The sequence below is a fragment of the Bufo bufo genome, chromosome 9 (genome assembly GCF_905171765.1).
Source record: "Bufo bufo chromosome 9, aBufBuf1.1, whole genome shotgun sequence".
Lineage (NCBI taxonomy): Eukaryota > Metazoa > Chordata > Amphibia > Anura > Bufonidae > Bufo > Bufo bufo.
The window spans coordinates 169,846,158-169,863,430 of NC_053397.1; the positions used below are offsets into that span (position 1 = coordinate 169,846,158).

Genomic DNA, 17,273 nt, shown 5'->3' on the forward strand with positions numbered 1-17,273 from the left:
TGTAGTGTTGGTTGTTGATGAACAGTTCTGTTACTAGTGCAAAAAATTCTCACCTCAAAGCATCTACAAGACTGAGTTTGTTGAAGTTGTGACATTTCACAAAAGCCTTCAGAACTTGAATATTCACTGACTCTCTGGAGAGATAGAACAAAAGAGATAGGAAAAGAAGAGGAAGGAAATGGGACGGGGACAAGAGAGGAAAATAACAGCAAAGGGAAGATACAATGGAAAATAGAGAAAAAAAATTGAAAAGTTAATAACCCATTCAGATATTACCATTACATACATGCAATAGAGGTAATCATATCATTTAGCTGCTTCTTTTAGGCACAACTATAACTAGGTGCGGTACAATAATGCACTGCATTTATCATGGAAGTCAGCAGATAACAGGAGGCCAAATAGGCTTAGCTCTGATATGTCTGTTTGTTGTGAAACCATGCATTCATTGCCATTTTTGTGGCTGCAAGTAAGAGTGAAACCTTGGTGAATTAACTGGATTTCTTCATCGATTACTAATAAAAAGTGCTCTGATTGTTACCAAGTTCTTTCTTTTGCTGTAGTGCCAACACATTCTGCAGCGGTTTACGGACAATGCACACTGTCCCGAGTGGGGTTCACAATTTAGATTCCATAGCAAAATGTCTTTAGGAGGAAAACCACACAAACATGGGGAGAACAAACTCCATGAAGGTGTTGCCCTAAACCCAGGATGCCAGTGCTGCAAGGCACCAGAGCTAACCATTGAGCCACTATTCGGCATTATCTATGTCATAATTGTAGACGCCACAGGATGAGGAAAAAAAATGGAGGTAAAAAAAGCGCTGCAATAAAAACCAAACAAGATAAAAGTACAAAACAACTAAATAAAATCCTTGCAACGCATTTTGAAGGGGGATTGCTTTCTTCAGGAGGCACGTAGAGAGACCACAGAATCGCAATGGTATTTATATACATGAAACAGGGAGTACAACTTACGGGGGTTTCTTTAAAATGCATAAAATCTAAATTTAGAGTTATATTTTCCATTTATATTCTTCAGTTTTTCTTTTTATTCTTTGGTGTCTAGAATCCCCAAAACTTAAAGGGAATCTTTCAGCTACATCCACTGTATATAACGAAGGGCAATGCAATGTAGCAGTGTGTACCAGCATTAAAACAATACCTTTGTGAGGTTCCATGTAGACAAACACCCAAAAATGAAATTTGTTAGTTATACTAATGATCTTCAAAGTACCTAGTGGCCATGATAAATGGTTCCAGGAGCCCAAGCATCCCTCTTCCTCAGCTTGGGACATGCACTGTAGCCTCTCTAAGTTCGACGTCCAATGCAGAGGTTGCACAATTGCCTCTGGTACCCCTCATTATTCACTGTGTCTTCACCATTTCTCCCCAGGGTTCACCCAGGGAAGCGCGCTTGTCCTTTATTGTATTACAATTATAGACAAACACAATGTAACTTAATGATAACACACAAACAGTTTTACTGTTCATGTATTTTATTTAGCACACTGAGTAAAGATCCAAAGTGGAGGGGGAAAGAAGTGAACTCTTGAATTTAAAAACTTGTATATCCCATCAACAGCAATCACCTCTACCAAATGTTTACTGTAGCTGCAAATAAGAGAATACTCCTCCCTGCAAATGTGTTTCAGTTCATCAATATTTCTGGGATGCCTTGCGTGCACAGTCCTTCTCAGGTCATGTCACAGCATCTCAATAGGGTTAAGAGGACTTTGACTTGACCATTCCAAAACACAACTCGTTTTCATTTTTTTTTTTCATTGATTTACTTAGAGTGGTCTTGACAGGACACTCACTCATTGAGAGGGTTATAATAGTCCCAAACTTTCTTTATTTACATATAGATGTGTATCCAGGTCTTTAGCAATGGTTTTGTATTCTTTTCCAGCTTCATGTATCTGTCACAGGTTAAGGGGAAGGGAAAACACCAAATACACACCACAACGAATAGACAACAATCTAGGCCTCAAAATCTAAGGAGGAGGGATGGTGACCTCCTAGTAATCCCTAGGCCTTTCCCTAACTCTTGCCAGTATGAGCAGATCCTGATGGTGGAAATACTCTTACACCAGATACCTAAAAGCCCTGCTAAAACTGACGAGCCCTAGGATAGGTAGCAGGGGATGAGACAGCTGGTTCCTTCCAGAATGAAGGAACCTGCATCTCCCTGAGGCCTAGAAACAACACACTCCAGATAATAAGAAACAGCGTAGGCAACAAGTATTAGCTTAGAGATGTCTGGAGAAACAGGATATCCAAGACAAACCAGCACTAGCAACTCCAAGCAGAAACTATCAGCCACATGGTCAGCAGTGTGAGGCTGATCTAAATACAGCCTCATCACTGATAACGAGCGGCACCTGAGGAGAGGTGAGATCCTGCCAAACAACAACATACATAGAGAAAAACAGAGAGAACTGTCAGATAGCCTCACGTGCAGCTATTCTATCCCATCTTCTAATTTCTCTCTCACAGGAGGGACCGTGACAGTATCACTCACATTTCAAGGTCTTCTAAAAGTTGTTGAGAAGAACAGGTTTGCCAGTAACCAGGCTTTGTATGCCTTTATTTAATAGGCAAATTGCATGTAAAACCCACACTTAAAATGTCTTCTTATATTTTGTCAATTAATGCTTGCAGAAGTCAGTAACACAGAAGTTCACTTACTTTTTCTCCATGTATTATAGAAATTTACTCAATAGAGGTCATTTACATCTACATCTACATCTACACTGCTCTTTACACCTTCTTAAGAAGTGGGCAGGGATTAGCGAAAGTGGACAAAACCATTGTAGCCCAAAACATTTACTGTCAATTACTCCAGAAAACTGGCATAATTTATAACTGAAATGTATGCCTGATCCTAGCTGGTGTGGATTTTAGTTTCAGGCACATGGACTAGTAAAGAGGCAACACATTTGTTAGGAGGCCTATACTGCTTAATATCTTAGAAGGCTTTTTTTTTTTTACTAAGGCTGCTTTCACACTTGAGTTGTTAATTCCAGTATTGAGATCTGGCAGAGGATCTCAATACCAGAATTAAATGGATCAGTTTTGATTTTGCACATCAGGATGCATCCGTTCTGTTAGGATGCGGATGTGTGAAATCAAAACAGACAAAAAACGGATCTGTCACTAGATACATTGAAAGTCAATAGGTGACGGATCCGTTTTTTTAGGCTGCTAAAAAAAGGGATCCGTCACCATTGACTTACATTGTTTTCAGTGCTGGATCTTTTTTTCCCCCATTTTTATGACCGGACACAAAACCGCATCTTGCAGCAGTTTTGTGTCCGGTCATAAAACGGAATGCTGCCTGAACGGAAGACGTCTTGATACATCCTGAAAGGATCTCTTTCCATTCAGAATACATGAGGACTAAAAGGATCTCGACAATACCAGAAAACAACAACGCAAGTGTGAAAGTAGCCTAAGACTGGACTGTGTAATGCAAGTCTTTAGTAAATGACCCCCAATGTGCTAAGTAAAAGAAGGTTACAACTATTTGTGTGTTATTTAATTAAATTGTGCCTGTCTATAATTGTCATTTAGGTAACACTCAGATCACAGTTTATTAGTAATTGCTGCAAAAATCCGTGTAATTCCAAGTGTTTCACTTATTTATCAACTGTATTTGTATATTACATTAAATGAATGGTTATTGTGTAGTGTGCCTTTTTGTGCATGGTCTGGCAGGTGTGGTCTCACACTGACATCCATGTTTGCAGCGTTCTCCTGATGATTGTTCCGGTATAAAGGAAATGGCAGGCGTAAAAGGTCAGTAATGAAAGCGGATAAACAGACTGTTACTATTTCTGCAAATATTGTAAACCAATTTGTTCTGCAGCTTGAAGGTCCACACGGCGCAGAGCTAGGAGATAAGCGTGTGTCGGTAGTCATGCTATTTGTTATGTGCACTATAATTTGTAGTTGTTTTTACTCTTGTAATGCATTGTAAAATCTAATAGCAATTAAGAGACAATTAGCAGCGTTGTCATTAGGGTAATGATCCCAAGGACTGCTCTATGGCTGCAATATAATGCTGACTTAAATATGATTTATCCCACATGCTAGCTATACGGATGACCGACTACTGCTGTGCCTGTGCATGGACATGTACTAACCTTTGTCCGAGGTATTCCCCTATGGCAGCCTTGCTGAGTCCTGCACCATTGTATAAGAAGCTGGCTATTTGTTCTGGCTCTTTTTCCACAAACTTCTTTGTAATTAGCAATTGAATTCCCTGGAGGCCATACATTACAAATAATACATTTAATGACATTTGCATTGCATAGAAATAAGGCATCTACTAACCGCTATAAGGCCATATTAAGGGGAAGTATTACAAATATAATTTAACAAAAGCATCTAAATGGGTAAAACCATCTTTCCATGGCAATTACCTCCTGCTTAATGTATTCAGTGTGAGTGTTGGATACTTGGATGCAGCTGTGCCCTATTAGGCAACCCCTCTATGATCAGAGACGCTAGCTTAGCTGTATTACATTTTGGTATTGTACACAGGGACGTAGCTATGGGGGGGGGGGCAGTTACGACCGGGCCCAGCAGCCTGAGGGGGTCCAAAGACCCTTGTGGTGCATAATAAGACATCGGTATTATAGAAAATACATGCTGGTCAAGTTACACTTCTGGCTGGAGGGAAGGGGTTAGGTCAAGAATTTGGCATGGAAGGGGGGGTGCCATTTAAATTTTTTCCTCAGGCTGCAACTTCCTGGGACCCTAACTTTCTTCTGTGGTCTTCCCCATCCTGGACACTTCTGGAAGGATGGATGGGGGTCACATGCACTGCTGCAGGCAATGACTGGCATCAGTGGTGACGTGGTCCTCCAAATGGCACATGACCCAGTGGCAAAGTGCTACTTCCGTACATGCCACTGCTGAGGCCAGTCATTGGCTGCAGAGGTCTATGTGAAACTGTCCATCCAGTCGTTTCAAGGATGGAGACTGGAAGACTGCAAAAGGGAGCCAGAGAGCAAGAATGCAGAGGCAGGTAGCAGGTGAGAATGGCTTTTTCAACAGGTAGAAAAGGCTAGTATCGAAATTTATAAAAGTGCACAAAGCTTTTTAAAACAATCCTATTTGTAGTTACCTGATCCCCGCAACATGTTTCCTTTCATGTGCAGCATATATGAAAGCTATAATAAGCACCTATGATAATACACCTTTTGATAATGTTTCTTTTATTGCATGTACACACTATACACTGACATTTGCAACTTTACTACTTTTTTTTACTAGTTTTTTCTATTTCAATGTAAAACTCAAATTATGCACATAAAATAGATACTATGTCCAGCACTTGGCAGCCCTTCATTACGAGTTGCTACATCCTTCCTTCCTTGGTGTTACAAATCTTGCATAAAAGCCTGCTTGTAAACTACACTGAAGCCTCTCTGTGGGCACTCTACCTTTATCCATGTCTTATATAAAAATTATTACAATTCTATGTACGTAGACTAGCAATAATTTATGCCATACTACAGATACAGTACATTGTGGAGTTCAACTGTAAAGTTGAAGATAATTCGGACCACCAACAGACCTGGTTCTCTCACAAAAGGAAACACGTAGTCAGGAGTGGTGGTGTGCAATCTGTGGTCCTTTAGCTCTAGTGAATGTACAACTATGGATGCAGGTGCCACACAAAGGGCGCAACTTGAAGTATTAAGGGTACAACCACACGGCGCGGTCGTGATCCTTTCGAGTCACGGCCAACTGCGGTCAAGAACAGCACAGCCTTTTAAGCCACAGCTGCATGATATCTAACTAATGAAGACCACACTGTATAGGCAGTCTGAATTCTTAATGGTCATGCGGCACCTTCAATACCAAGCAGCCATTATGAATACAGACCGCCTCATCAGTGCAGTCTTTATTAGTTAAATATCAGGCAGCTGATGGTTCTTGACTGCAGATGCCCATGACCTGAAAGGATCACGACCATATTGTGTGGTCATACCATTAGGCCTTAATGCAAAATCTGTAACTGGACCCACTCCAGACATGTGCCATTCAGATTACTCATATCTTCCTATGTGAGACAAGGGCCTCCAACTCAAGCACCGCTGTCTTGGTCTAACTTCTACTTCTGCACCCCCTGCAGATAAGCCCCTGCCACTGGTCTAGTGTATTAAAGAAAGTTTAAAGTCTAGATATGTTATTAACATGCTATGCATTTCCTCATCATTTTGTTGTCCTCTAAAACTCACCTTTTCTGGATCCATGTTAAATTTCCTGCTTGCACTAAGCAGTTCATTGTCCCGCTGTATTTTTCGACTATGAGAAAACAGATCAAAACTTAATATGTACTTGTCATTTCAGGTGACTTTCCAGTATAAGCTGTCCTGTGTGTGTTTGTCCGTGAGAAGTAGCTCTATATATAACCATTACATGACTTGTATTCCACATTTATTCATTTCTAATTGTTAGTTTTCCCAGAGGTAGTCAGTGGAGGCTAACTGCTATAATGTCTCCCATACACTGTAAACACAGAGAAGAGGGAATCCTGCTCCATTCTCTGTCTGTGGCACACCCTAATACAACAGCAAATTATAATATTTTTGATTTGAGTGGCCACCTTGGGGCGGAGGTTGTCAGAGCCCCACGCCCCCACACAAACACTTTAAGAAAATTTTAGTTTTATTGAAAAAAACTGTCACATTGCAGTTTTATTGAGTTTTTTCCTGCAAATTGCCCCAAAACAGTGTTTAACTTTCTGCAGGACTCGCAGATAGGCTTTCAGATGGTCAGACGACCTATGAAGGGCTTCAAGCTACAGGAGAGAGCAGCATGGAGGTAGAGGAGAAGCTGCCGAGTAAGTGTGTGGCATCTGGTGTCTATTATCTGGGGGCCTGGGGTCCAAATTTAGGGGACCCCAGGACCACTGATAATAAAGTCTTCCTGGATCTATATTTACGGGGTCTGGTTTGGGAGACTGCATTTATAATATTCAATTCTGGTTTTGGTCTGTCATTAGGGAGTCTGGTTTGGAACTGCATTTAGAGGATCTGGCTCAGGAGTCTATTTATTTTGGGACTTTGTCAGGTTCTGTTATTGAATCTGTAGTTGTTAATAATCAGGGGGTCTGCTCTGGGGAGTATGTATGCTGCAGATTTTCTGATGTAAAATTACACACAGAATCAGCGAAGTGGATGAGATTTAAACAAATTTCACATTTGTGCACAGAATCCACATGGAAACTGACATGCGGTGCAAATTTTAAATCTGTAACATGTCAATTTATCTTGCAGCTTTGTAACAGATTGATTGTGGATTTGGTCATGGATCCATGACAAAATCCACAGTGTAAAAAGCACAGAAGGTTGATGTTGAGTATAAATCAAGGCAATGCAGTGGTGGGGATGGGGGGCAAGTTTTGGGAACAACCTAGGACCTATGGTCTACTTAATCTGCCACTGCCCTCAACAAGTAACCACAACACCAACATAGAGGATGTTATACAGTAGTAATGAGCAGTGCAGCTGTGAATCAAGCACTGGAGTGAGAAAATTTACTACAGCCAGCAGTAGCAGCTCTGTGTGTCTTTGCCTCTGTCTCCCTCTAACAGATTACTCCTCCCTCCCCTATCCAGCATGTAACTTGATCTCTCAGTCAGCTGATAGTCCGTCTCATTACTCAAGATGGGTTTTAGCTACAAATTGAGGGTAGTTCAGTTCAGGGGGCATGGGTGATGGAGAAGTGTCTCATAATTAAAGAGGCATTTTTCTCTCATAAGGTATATTACTATGTTTCTCATATATGCCTGCACTATTTATGCTAAAAGCATGCACAGTGAGTGTTTAAAACTGTTATGTATGTCTATGCACAGCATATATACAGCAAATTCCACTGACCTCGACTGCAGACGCTCAAAATCATCTATTTCAGCCACAATTTCTGTTATGTCATTTTGCAAGTTCTGCACCCAGTAGGTAAGAAGAAAGAAAACAAAACAGAGGGTTTCAAAATGATCACTGACATGAATACACAGATTCGAGATGTAGTAAAGTATATGTAATTAGACTGATGAGGACAAAAATGCAGAAACAGAGAGTACATTGAGTATATATTGAAAGTATCTGTCTCACATTCAATAATGTAGAACTCATTAAAACCAGATTACAAATGTCAATTGTAATTTATGATAACCTTGATTGCTATTGCTGTTGGTCAGAGGTGGACTGGGAACTTAAAAGTGGCCCTGGAAAAAATAACTAAAATTGACCCCACATTGTAGGTGGGTCCAACTTGACAGAAGGCAGGGCCAACACATGTAGGCAGGGAAAACATAAGAAGGTGTTTCTGTACCTTTCTGGCAGCCATGAGGAGGGCTTGGGTGAAATTTGCCTGTTTGGTCTATGGCCAGTCCACCCTGCTGTTGGACCTTAGTTTTACGAACCCCTATTGCACAATAGTCCCAGGTCTCAATTTTGGGCTTAGTAGAGTTGAGAATTCCACGCAAACTTAGTCTATTAGATGCAATTAATTATTTATTATATCATACAAATTGTGTCAATTGAAATCAAGGTAACACATTCCAGCATATTGAACCCATACAGATATTTATATGTATCTGTTACTTAGAGAAAACTTGTGACTTTTCAGATGTTTCGGTCCATCCTGGACCTTTCTCAATGAGTCGCAAAGGTAATGTGGTGAAGGCACGTGTTGCCCAATTTTGGGCTTGGTTCAGTAGATGTGATTGTGAATTGTGACCGATGTTTTTTCAGTATATTTGGCTCTCTTTTTCTAGATTGTGACAGTGTTGTATTTCCTTTATTAAAAGTCTAATAAAGCTCATAAGTCCCCTTAGTGGTGCCTGCAGGGAGCACAAATATTGTCATTCAACTCTATATCTATCCAGGGGGTTTGGAGCTCTACATAGGAAATGGGAAACTACGACAGCTATAAAGATGTATTTCCAAATTAATAAAATTAATACTGAAACTAATAAATTAAAATGCATAAAATTTTGGACCTACTGTAAAACAATATTATTAAAAGGTGAATATTCATTTTAAGTGTAGTGTACTATAGAGTTTACAGCAATTCCTTACACATTTCAGTACCGCCATAATAAATCTGACATGCTTTGGTCTACTCTGTGTTGCTGTGGAGTCTTACAGTAGTCTCAATACTGCAAAATGAGCACTACCATTCAATCTCAGTAATGCAAAAAAAAACTTGAAATAAAATCATAAATAAAGCATAAAGAAATCTGAATTAAGCAGCATAGGAAAGATTTTAGAGTGGGCTACCAACACACTTTAATTTGTTCCAATAGCTCATTTCTAGTGGATGAAGTGATCTTAGCCTCCTTTGTGTGACCCATTTTGTTTCCTGTTGAAAAAAAAAGACAAATCATGGATTTAGAAATAATGAAAATACTTGTAGAAATGACCCAAAGATCAGCAAATTTTTTAATGCTATCATGCTTCCATAAGGGTGGAACCTTATTAATACTGGTTATATGCAGTATTAGAGTATAAGTATTACCACCAGTGACTGACAGCTGCCTTGTATGTGCATGCACTGTATACTCTGCAGCTTTCAAGCACCGGTGAGAGGAGGAGCACTGCATGATGCCAGATATAATTCATCACACCTATTGATTGGCAGAAATTGGGTTTGTTCAAGCAGAATAGGACAATTCTGTTTTGAGTGAGTACAGCTAGGACTGTGTGGCTACAGAAGGGGTCCAATTCTCTGGGCTCTTTGCCAGGCTAGAAGGCAGCAAGAAGAATAACATTGACTTTAAAACAAGACCAAGGGCTGGTTGAAGTGAAAGCTCCATGCACTGTACCTGCAGCTCTTACTTCAGTCTGTGTGGAGGTGAAGAAAAAAGGATGGAGGAGGATGAGCAGGAAGAGTGAGCAGCAAGAGGAGGAGTAGCGCTGTAGTAAGATGTTCCCTCCACTACAAGTTTGATGGAGCTGTGTGGTGCTGGCGGAGACTTCCTGTGACAGAGAAACACCAAACAGCTGATCGTGATGGCCAATCCTAAGGATAAGCCATTGTTTAGTAAATGCTGGACAACCCCTTGAAATGTCACACTTGCTGATGCTGTGGTCTCCATTATCTTAATTCAGTGTCCTGTTGTGAGATAGCTCCAGCCAGGCTCTCTTCTGCCATGAGGCAAGATGAGCATCTTGCCTCAGGCAGCAGCCAACCTACCTCTGAGGGTTGTGGTGGTTTATGGCAGGGTACAGGAGCTCCTGGCTCCCATTTCCACCGTTCAACTTAATAAGCCGAACGGTGCTATGCCTGAAGCCTAAAAGGCTGTAGAATAGTGTAGGAGATTGTGATGACATCATCTCAACCCCCTGTGCCTGGTCTCAGGCAGCACAATGACATGGTCTTGAAAACATGTATCCTGAAGCAGGCCTTCCTGACCACATCATCGGGCCACCAGTGACCGACCATCTGGACGCGGCAACTAAGGGCGCAAGTGTGTAGAAACCTATGGGGCATCACAGACTGCATCGGAGAACAGGACACAGGTGAGATTTATTTATTTTGTTTTAATGTATATGTTGACACTACTGGGTACATTAGAGGGGCGGGGGGAGCATTACATATAAGAGGGCATTATGCTACATGGGGGAGAGCAATATATATGGGGGCATTGTACTACAGGCGGACTACAGAGAGGAAGGCATTATATATATACTATCATTTCAATTTTAGGCAGCAGAAAGGCTAGTATCAGCCCTGGCTCCATCAACAGATTTAAGGTGATAAACACACCAGGTTAAATTGTATGCTGGCTTAAGGCTGTATTACACAGGCTCATTGTCGGGCAAATCATCATTGACAAGCATTCATATAAACGCTCATTATCAATGATCTGCCTGTATAATACTGCCGCAGATTATCTGATGAACGAGCAAATGCTTGTTCTTCGGGCAATAACAATCTTTTAGCAAGTTTAAAAATCATTCCTTGCCGAAGGCAGATTGTGCCGTCTAATCACGGTCTGCTGCTGGCAACTAAGCATTCCGTATGGGGACAAGTGATGGCATTAGTGATCGCTTGTCACACCGGGGACGGGCAACCGCAAGTGTGGCAACAGTGTCACAGTTCACACCATAGGCCGTGACACTCCCACCCCTCAAAGCCCCCCCACCCAAAAAAAGGGGAACTAAACAGAACACCCAAAAAACAACAGGACGGGGGTGTAGGGGAAAGTAACAGGATCAGTGTCAGAGCAAGGATGTCTCTCTAAGACTGCCGCCAGCCTCTGGAACAACAAACAGGAACCAGGGCACCAGTGTCACGGATGATGTTGCAGATAGCTGGGAGTTATGGATAAACATCCGACTGGTTTGATCCCAAACGAAAGAGCAAAAAGGTGACCCCTATAAAACCCTAAGAGCTCACCCTGACTGCTAAGCACATACAAGGGTCTCAGAGGTAGACGATTGCATGCCCTCGTACCTAGACTATGTGACACCTGAAAACCCTATAATAGTGAGGGGACACGACCACCGGCTCCCTGCACTTAATACGGAGGGAGTCAGGGTCACCTAGAATCAAGCCAGCAAGGAAACACAATACACGAAAGGACTTATCTGAACAAGCAGAAACAGGAGTCTCCAGCAGTGAACACTTCAATCAAGGAAGTAGTATAAACCGCAAAGTGAGGCAGTATGGGAGGGAATATAAAGGGAGGAAATTAGTGTAAATAGGTGACAGCTGGGAGAAGGAAAGGAGATGACGAAGTGAAACCAAAATAAAGAATATCATGCAAGAGGTACAGAAGAACATCTGCCATACCTTCTCAGAGAGCTGGCGGTGACAGTACCCCTCCCTCTACGGGTGGTCTCCGGACACTCAGAGCCCACCTTCTCAGGATGGGACCTATGGAAAGCCCTGATGAGACGAGTGGCCTTAATGTCCGCCACTGGGACCCACATCCTCTCCTCAGGACCATAACCCTCCCAATGAACTAGGTACTGGAGAGAACCGCGGATAAAGCAAGAATCCACAATCCTAGAGACCTGAAATTCAAGATTACCATCAACAACAATCGGAGGAGGAGGCAAAGAGGAGGGTACAGTGGGTTGGACATAAGGTTTTAATAGGGACCTGTGAAAAACATTATGGATCTTCCAAGTCTGAGGAAGATCAAGACGGAAGGCAACGGGATTGATGACGGACAAGATCTTGTAAGGCCCAATAAACTTAGGACCCAACTTCCAGGAGGGAACCTTCAGTTTGATATTCTTTGTAGACAACCACACCAGATCACCCACATTCAGGTCCGGACCAGGCACACGTCTCTTATCCGCCACACGCTTATATCTCTCACTCATCCTCTTCAGATTACCCTGAATCTTTTGTCAAATAAATGACAAAGACGAGGAAAATCTCTCCTCATCAGGTAAACCAGAAGACCCCTCTCCAGAGAATGTCCCAAACTGCCGATGAAACCCATATGCACCAAAAAATGCTGACTTATCAGAGGACTCCTGGCGACGGTTATTTAAAGCAAACTCAGCAACGGACAAAAAAGACAACCAATCCTCCTGATTCTCTGCCACAAAACAGCGCAGATATGTCTCCAGATTCTGATTGACGTGTTCGGTCTGACCATTCGACTGCGGGTGAAAAGCAGAAGAGAACGAAAACCGAACCCCCAAGCGAGAACAGAAGGCCTTCCAGAATCTGGAAACAAATTGCGTGCCCCTATCAGAAACGATGTCTGAAGGAATGCCATGCAATTTGACAATGTGATCAAAAAATGCTTGCGCCAGCATCTTAGCATTGGGTAAACCAGGAAAGGGAATGAAATGCGCCATTTTGCTAAAACAGTCCACTACTACCAGAATCACAGTCTTCCCCAAGGAACGAGGCAGGTCCGTAATGAAGTCCATGGATAGATGCGTCCAAGGACGGTAAGGAATGGGTCAGAGAACCCGATGGCCGTATATGAGGGAACTTAGCATGAGCGCAGGTCTCGCAGGCTGCCACAAAACCCTCAACCGTCTTACGAAGAGCCGGTCACCAGAATCTCCAAGCAATGAGATCCACTGGGGCTCTACTCCCCGGGTGCCCAGCAAGGACAGTATCGTGGTGCTCCTTAAAAACCTTGTGTCGTAAAGCGAGAGGCACAAACAATCTCCCAGGAGGACAAAGATCAGGAGCCTCTGCCTGGGCTGCCTGAACCTCTGCCTCCAAATCAGGGAAAAGAGCAGAGACGACCACCCATTCAGCCAAAATGGGACCCGGGTCTTCAAAGTTCCCCCCTTCCGGAAAACAACGTGACAGGGCATCAGCCTTCACATTTTTAACCCCAGGGCGGAACGCGACAAGAAAATTAAACCTAGAAAAGAATAAAGTCCATCTGGCCTGTCTTGGGTTCAGACGCTTGGCTGATTCCAAGTAGGCCAGATTCTTATGGTCGGTAAACACGGTAATAGGGTGTCTGGCTCCCTCTAGCCAATGGCGCCATTCCTAAAAAGCTAATTTGATGGCCAACAACTCCCTATCTCCCACATCGTAATTTCTCTCTGCGGACGAGAGTTTCCTTGGGAAAAAAGGCACATGGTCGCCATTTGGCAGGAGAGGAACCCTGAGATAAGACCGCACCCACACCCACCTCAGAAGCGTCCACCTCAACAATAAAAGGTAGAGAGACATCAGGTTGTACCAAAATGGGAGCGGAAGCAAAACTCTCTTTGATACAAGAAAAGGCCTTAAGCGCATCTACCGACCAGGAGGAAAAAATCTACCCCCTTTTTAGTCATATCAGTCAGGTGCTTAACAACAGAGGAATAATTCAAAATGAACTTTCTGTAATAATTGGCAAAACCCAAAAACCGCATCAGCGCCTTCTGATTCTCTGGAAGCTCCCAATCAAGCACAGCGCGGACCTTCTCAGGGTCCATGCGCAAACCAGAAGCGGAGAGAAGAAAACCAAGAAATTGAATCTCCGGAACCGCAAACACACATTTTTCCAGTTTAGCGTACAATTTATTCTCCCACAGAATGAGCAAGACCTGACATAGGTGGTCCCTATCAGTTTTGAAATCAGGAGAAAAAATCTAAATGTCATCTAGATACACCAGTACAAATTTCCCAAATAAATGATAAAAAATGCTGTTCACAAAATGTTGGAAGACGGCCGGAGCATTCATCAAACCAAAGGGCATAACCAAATTCTCTAAATGGCCCTCAGGGGTATTGAAGGCCGTCTTCCATTCGTCCCCTTCCCTGACCCTGACTAGGTTGTATGCCTCTCTTAAATCCAACTTAGAAAAACTTTAGCCCCAACAATCTGGTTAAACAGGTCCGGGATCAGAGGAAGCGGATATGGGTCAAGAATTGTGATTCAGTTCAGCTCCCTGAAGAACCATCTTTTTTCTTAACAAAAAAAAAAACAGCGGCAACAGGTGACTTCGAGGGTCAGATGTGTCCCTTTCTCAGGCTCTCAGAGATATAAGTACGCATAGCGACTCTTTCAGGTTGGGAGAGATTGTATAAACGTGATTTTGGCAGCTTGGCGCCTGGGATGAGATTAATAGGGCAATCGTACTCCCGGTGAGGGGGCAGCTCCTGGATACCACTCTCGGAAAACACATCCGAAAATTCAGAGAGAAAAGATGGTACAGTCTTGGTAGAAACCTCTGAAAGAGACGCCGTGAGGCAATTCTCTCTGCAAAAGTCACTCCAACCATTTATTTGCCTTGCTTGCCAATCAATGGTGGGGTTATGTTTAGTGAGCCAGGGTAGCCCCAACACTAGAGGAGTAGGTAATCCGCTTAGGACGAAACTTGACATATCCTCAACATGAGCATCACCCACAGTCAAACGGATATTGTGAACTATGCCCTTTAACAATTTTTGAGAAAGTGGAGCGGAATCGATAGCAAAAACAGGTATATCCTTTTCCAAAGTGCATACCTGGAAACCATGTGTTATAGCAAATTTATTATCAATGAGATTGACAGCTGCTCCACGATCTACAAAAATCTCACAAACAATGTTCTTGCTCTCTAGCGCCACCCTGGCAGGTAGGACAAAACGGGAACTACAAGCCAACCACAAACCTTCAATTTCCGCATCAACCTTGCCAATAGTAGCAAATTGAAAGTTTTTAGAGTTTTTTTTTCTTTGTTTCTTTATTACCCTCAGAAAACTCCCTGAATCTCCTAGAGGGGCAAACATTAGCCAAATGATTTATACCCCCACAACAGAAACAAACTCTCCTCTGAGAGCTGAATCCTCTACTATCAGAGGCAAGCAAACCCAGCTGCATGGCCTCCTGCTCAGAGGGGATTGAGAGAGACTGAGGCCCCTGCGCACTGAATGAGACCGCCCCACTGTCCTTGGACTGAATATAACAGGAAGGAGTGGTGTCTCCTCTCTCTCTAAGACGCCTGTCAATAAGAACAGCTAGAGACATGACAGTCTCCAATGAGGCAGGTCTCTCATGAAAAGCAAATGCATCTTTCAATACATGAAAGGACTTATCTGAACAAGCAGAAACAGGAGTCTCCAGCAGTGAACACTTCAATCCAGGAAGTAGTATAAACCGCAAAGTGAGGCAGTATGGGAGGGAATATAAAGGGAGGCAATTAGTGTAAATAGGTGACAGCTGGGAGAAGGAAAGGAGATGACAAAGTGAAACCAAAACAAAGAACATCATGCAAGAGGTACAGAACACCGTCTGGCAGACCTTCTCAGAGAGCTGGCGGTGACAACCAGCCACCAAACAGCCCAGAGAAACCGCACTGAACGCTGCGTCCACTTCAGACACGGTTCACAGCAAGTCGCTGCTGGCATGCATCCCCAACAAGCACACAGCCAGTACACCAAGGAATGCATCCAGCACACAACACAAGCACCTGAACCACTGAGGAAAGGACGAGGAGGGACGCAAACACCAGTGACGGTTCACACCAACTGCGACCAACTGTCATAGGGACACGCACTGTTAACAGCATCTCGCCTTTCACCCTCGCTCCGGAGGATAAGTATGTGCGCCTGAAAATGGCAGGCGACACATGCTGGGCTTTCTTCCGAAGGCTCCAAGCAAGGAGCCATTGTGGTCATATTGTCACGCCGGGGACGGGCAACCGCAAGTGTGGCAACAGTGTCACAACTCACACCATAGGCCGTGACATCGCTCCTCCCCATACTGTGGAGGAGATCTGTATTTAATAGCAGCAGTATCCTCCAGTGACTAGCAGGCGATTGCTGGGAACGAACGTCTCCTTCCCAACAATCGTCTGATTTATCGACTGGTGTAATACAGCCCTTAAAGATAAGGAGAAGGAAGGTGAAGCTGCAAAATTTTAGCAATCAGTAGCATCTTATTACTAGTCGGAGAGTGATTTGCTAAGCACCTTCGTAGTATCAGTAACAGAAGCTCCAACCAAAATGCAGCACGGGCTAGTATTATTATTTTTTTATAACATCCATATATCGTATCGCAAAATACTGTATTCTGGAGGTCTCTCATTTCCGAACTTGTGAGGATGCCAAGAACTTAATATGTACACTAATGCCTGGTATTTCTAGTAACAAAATTACAGAGACATTGTAAGTAAGTTACTATATTATAGTATTGAAGCCCAAACTGGTGTAAGGTCAAAAAAGGGTTCAAAGGCATAACACTGTCAATTCTTTTCATAACTTGCAGTGCATGGGAGCTACACAAACAGCGTAGCACGGCAGGCCACACTGCTTCCATAACTCGGGAGTGAAGGAAACAGCAGACTGTGGGCCTCTCAGCCATTTTTATAATTCCGACCACCTGTGAGGCCAATGCTTGCTCCCATCTCACCATGGAAATGGCATGATGGGACAACCCATTCAATTCAAAACTGGCTGAGACTTTGTAGTCCAGGTCAGAAGGAATAGAACTATTTTGTGCAGAATCATACACTGCACCAGAAAATGTAAGCTTGGCCTAAAGTAAACCATGTAAAACGTGTGCACTCCAAGATCTTAAAGGATATGGATACCTTTGTGGAAATTTTTTTATGATTGCATTTTACTTATTTCGGCCTAAATATCATGTTTTCTATTGGTCTTTCTTAAAAATGCTCAGCCGCTTTTTATATACAAGGGTTTAAAAAAATCTGTCACTTCTTTATCACTTTTAAGTCCTGTTAGCTGACAGCTCATGGGAAGCCTCATTTCTGATCTCCTGACTTCATAATCAGTCATGTAAGCTATTTTGTTATCAGTTTAAACTATAAAGCAATGGCCGGACTGAGGGG

The 17,273-nt window shown here is 42.9% G+C and overlaps 1 protein-coding gene across 2 annotated transcripts in view; it reads right to left on the reverse strand.

The window, feature by feature from the left end:
* CYTH4 (cytohesin 4) overlaps nt 1-17,273 on the reverse strand; it is a 65,576-nt gene that overhangs the window by 39,321 nt on the left and 8,982 nt on the right. The window contains exons 2-6 of one of the 2 annotated variants that reach the window (XM_040407320.1): nt 9,311-9,384; nt 7,899-7,963; nt 6,255-6,321; nt 4,149-4,267; nt 54-134 (exon numbers count right to left, since the gene is read on the reverse strand). In XM_040407320.1, the coding sequence (XP_040263254.1) occupies nt 54-134; nt 4,149-4,267; nt 6,255-6,321; nt 7,899-7,963; nt 9,311-9,384 (406 nt within the window). The remainder of the gene's footprint in view (nt 1-53; nt 135-4,148; nt 4,268-6,254; nt 6,322-7,898; nt 7,964-9,310; nt 9,385-17,273) is intronic. The other variant, XM_040407321.1, reaches the window with a different exon arrangement.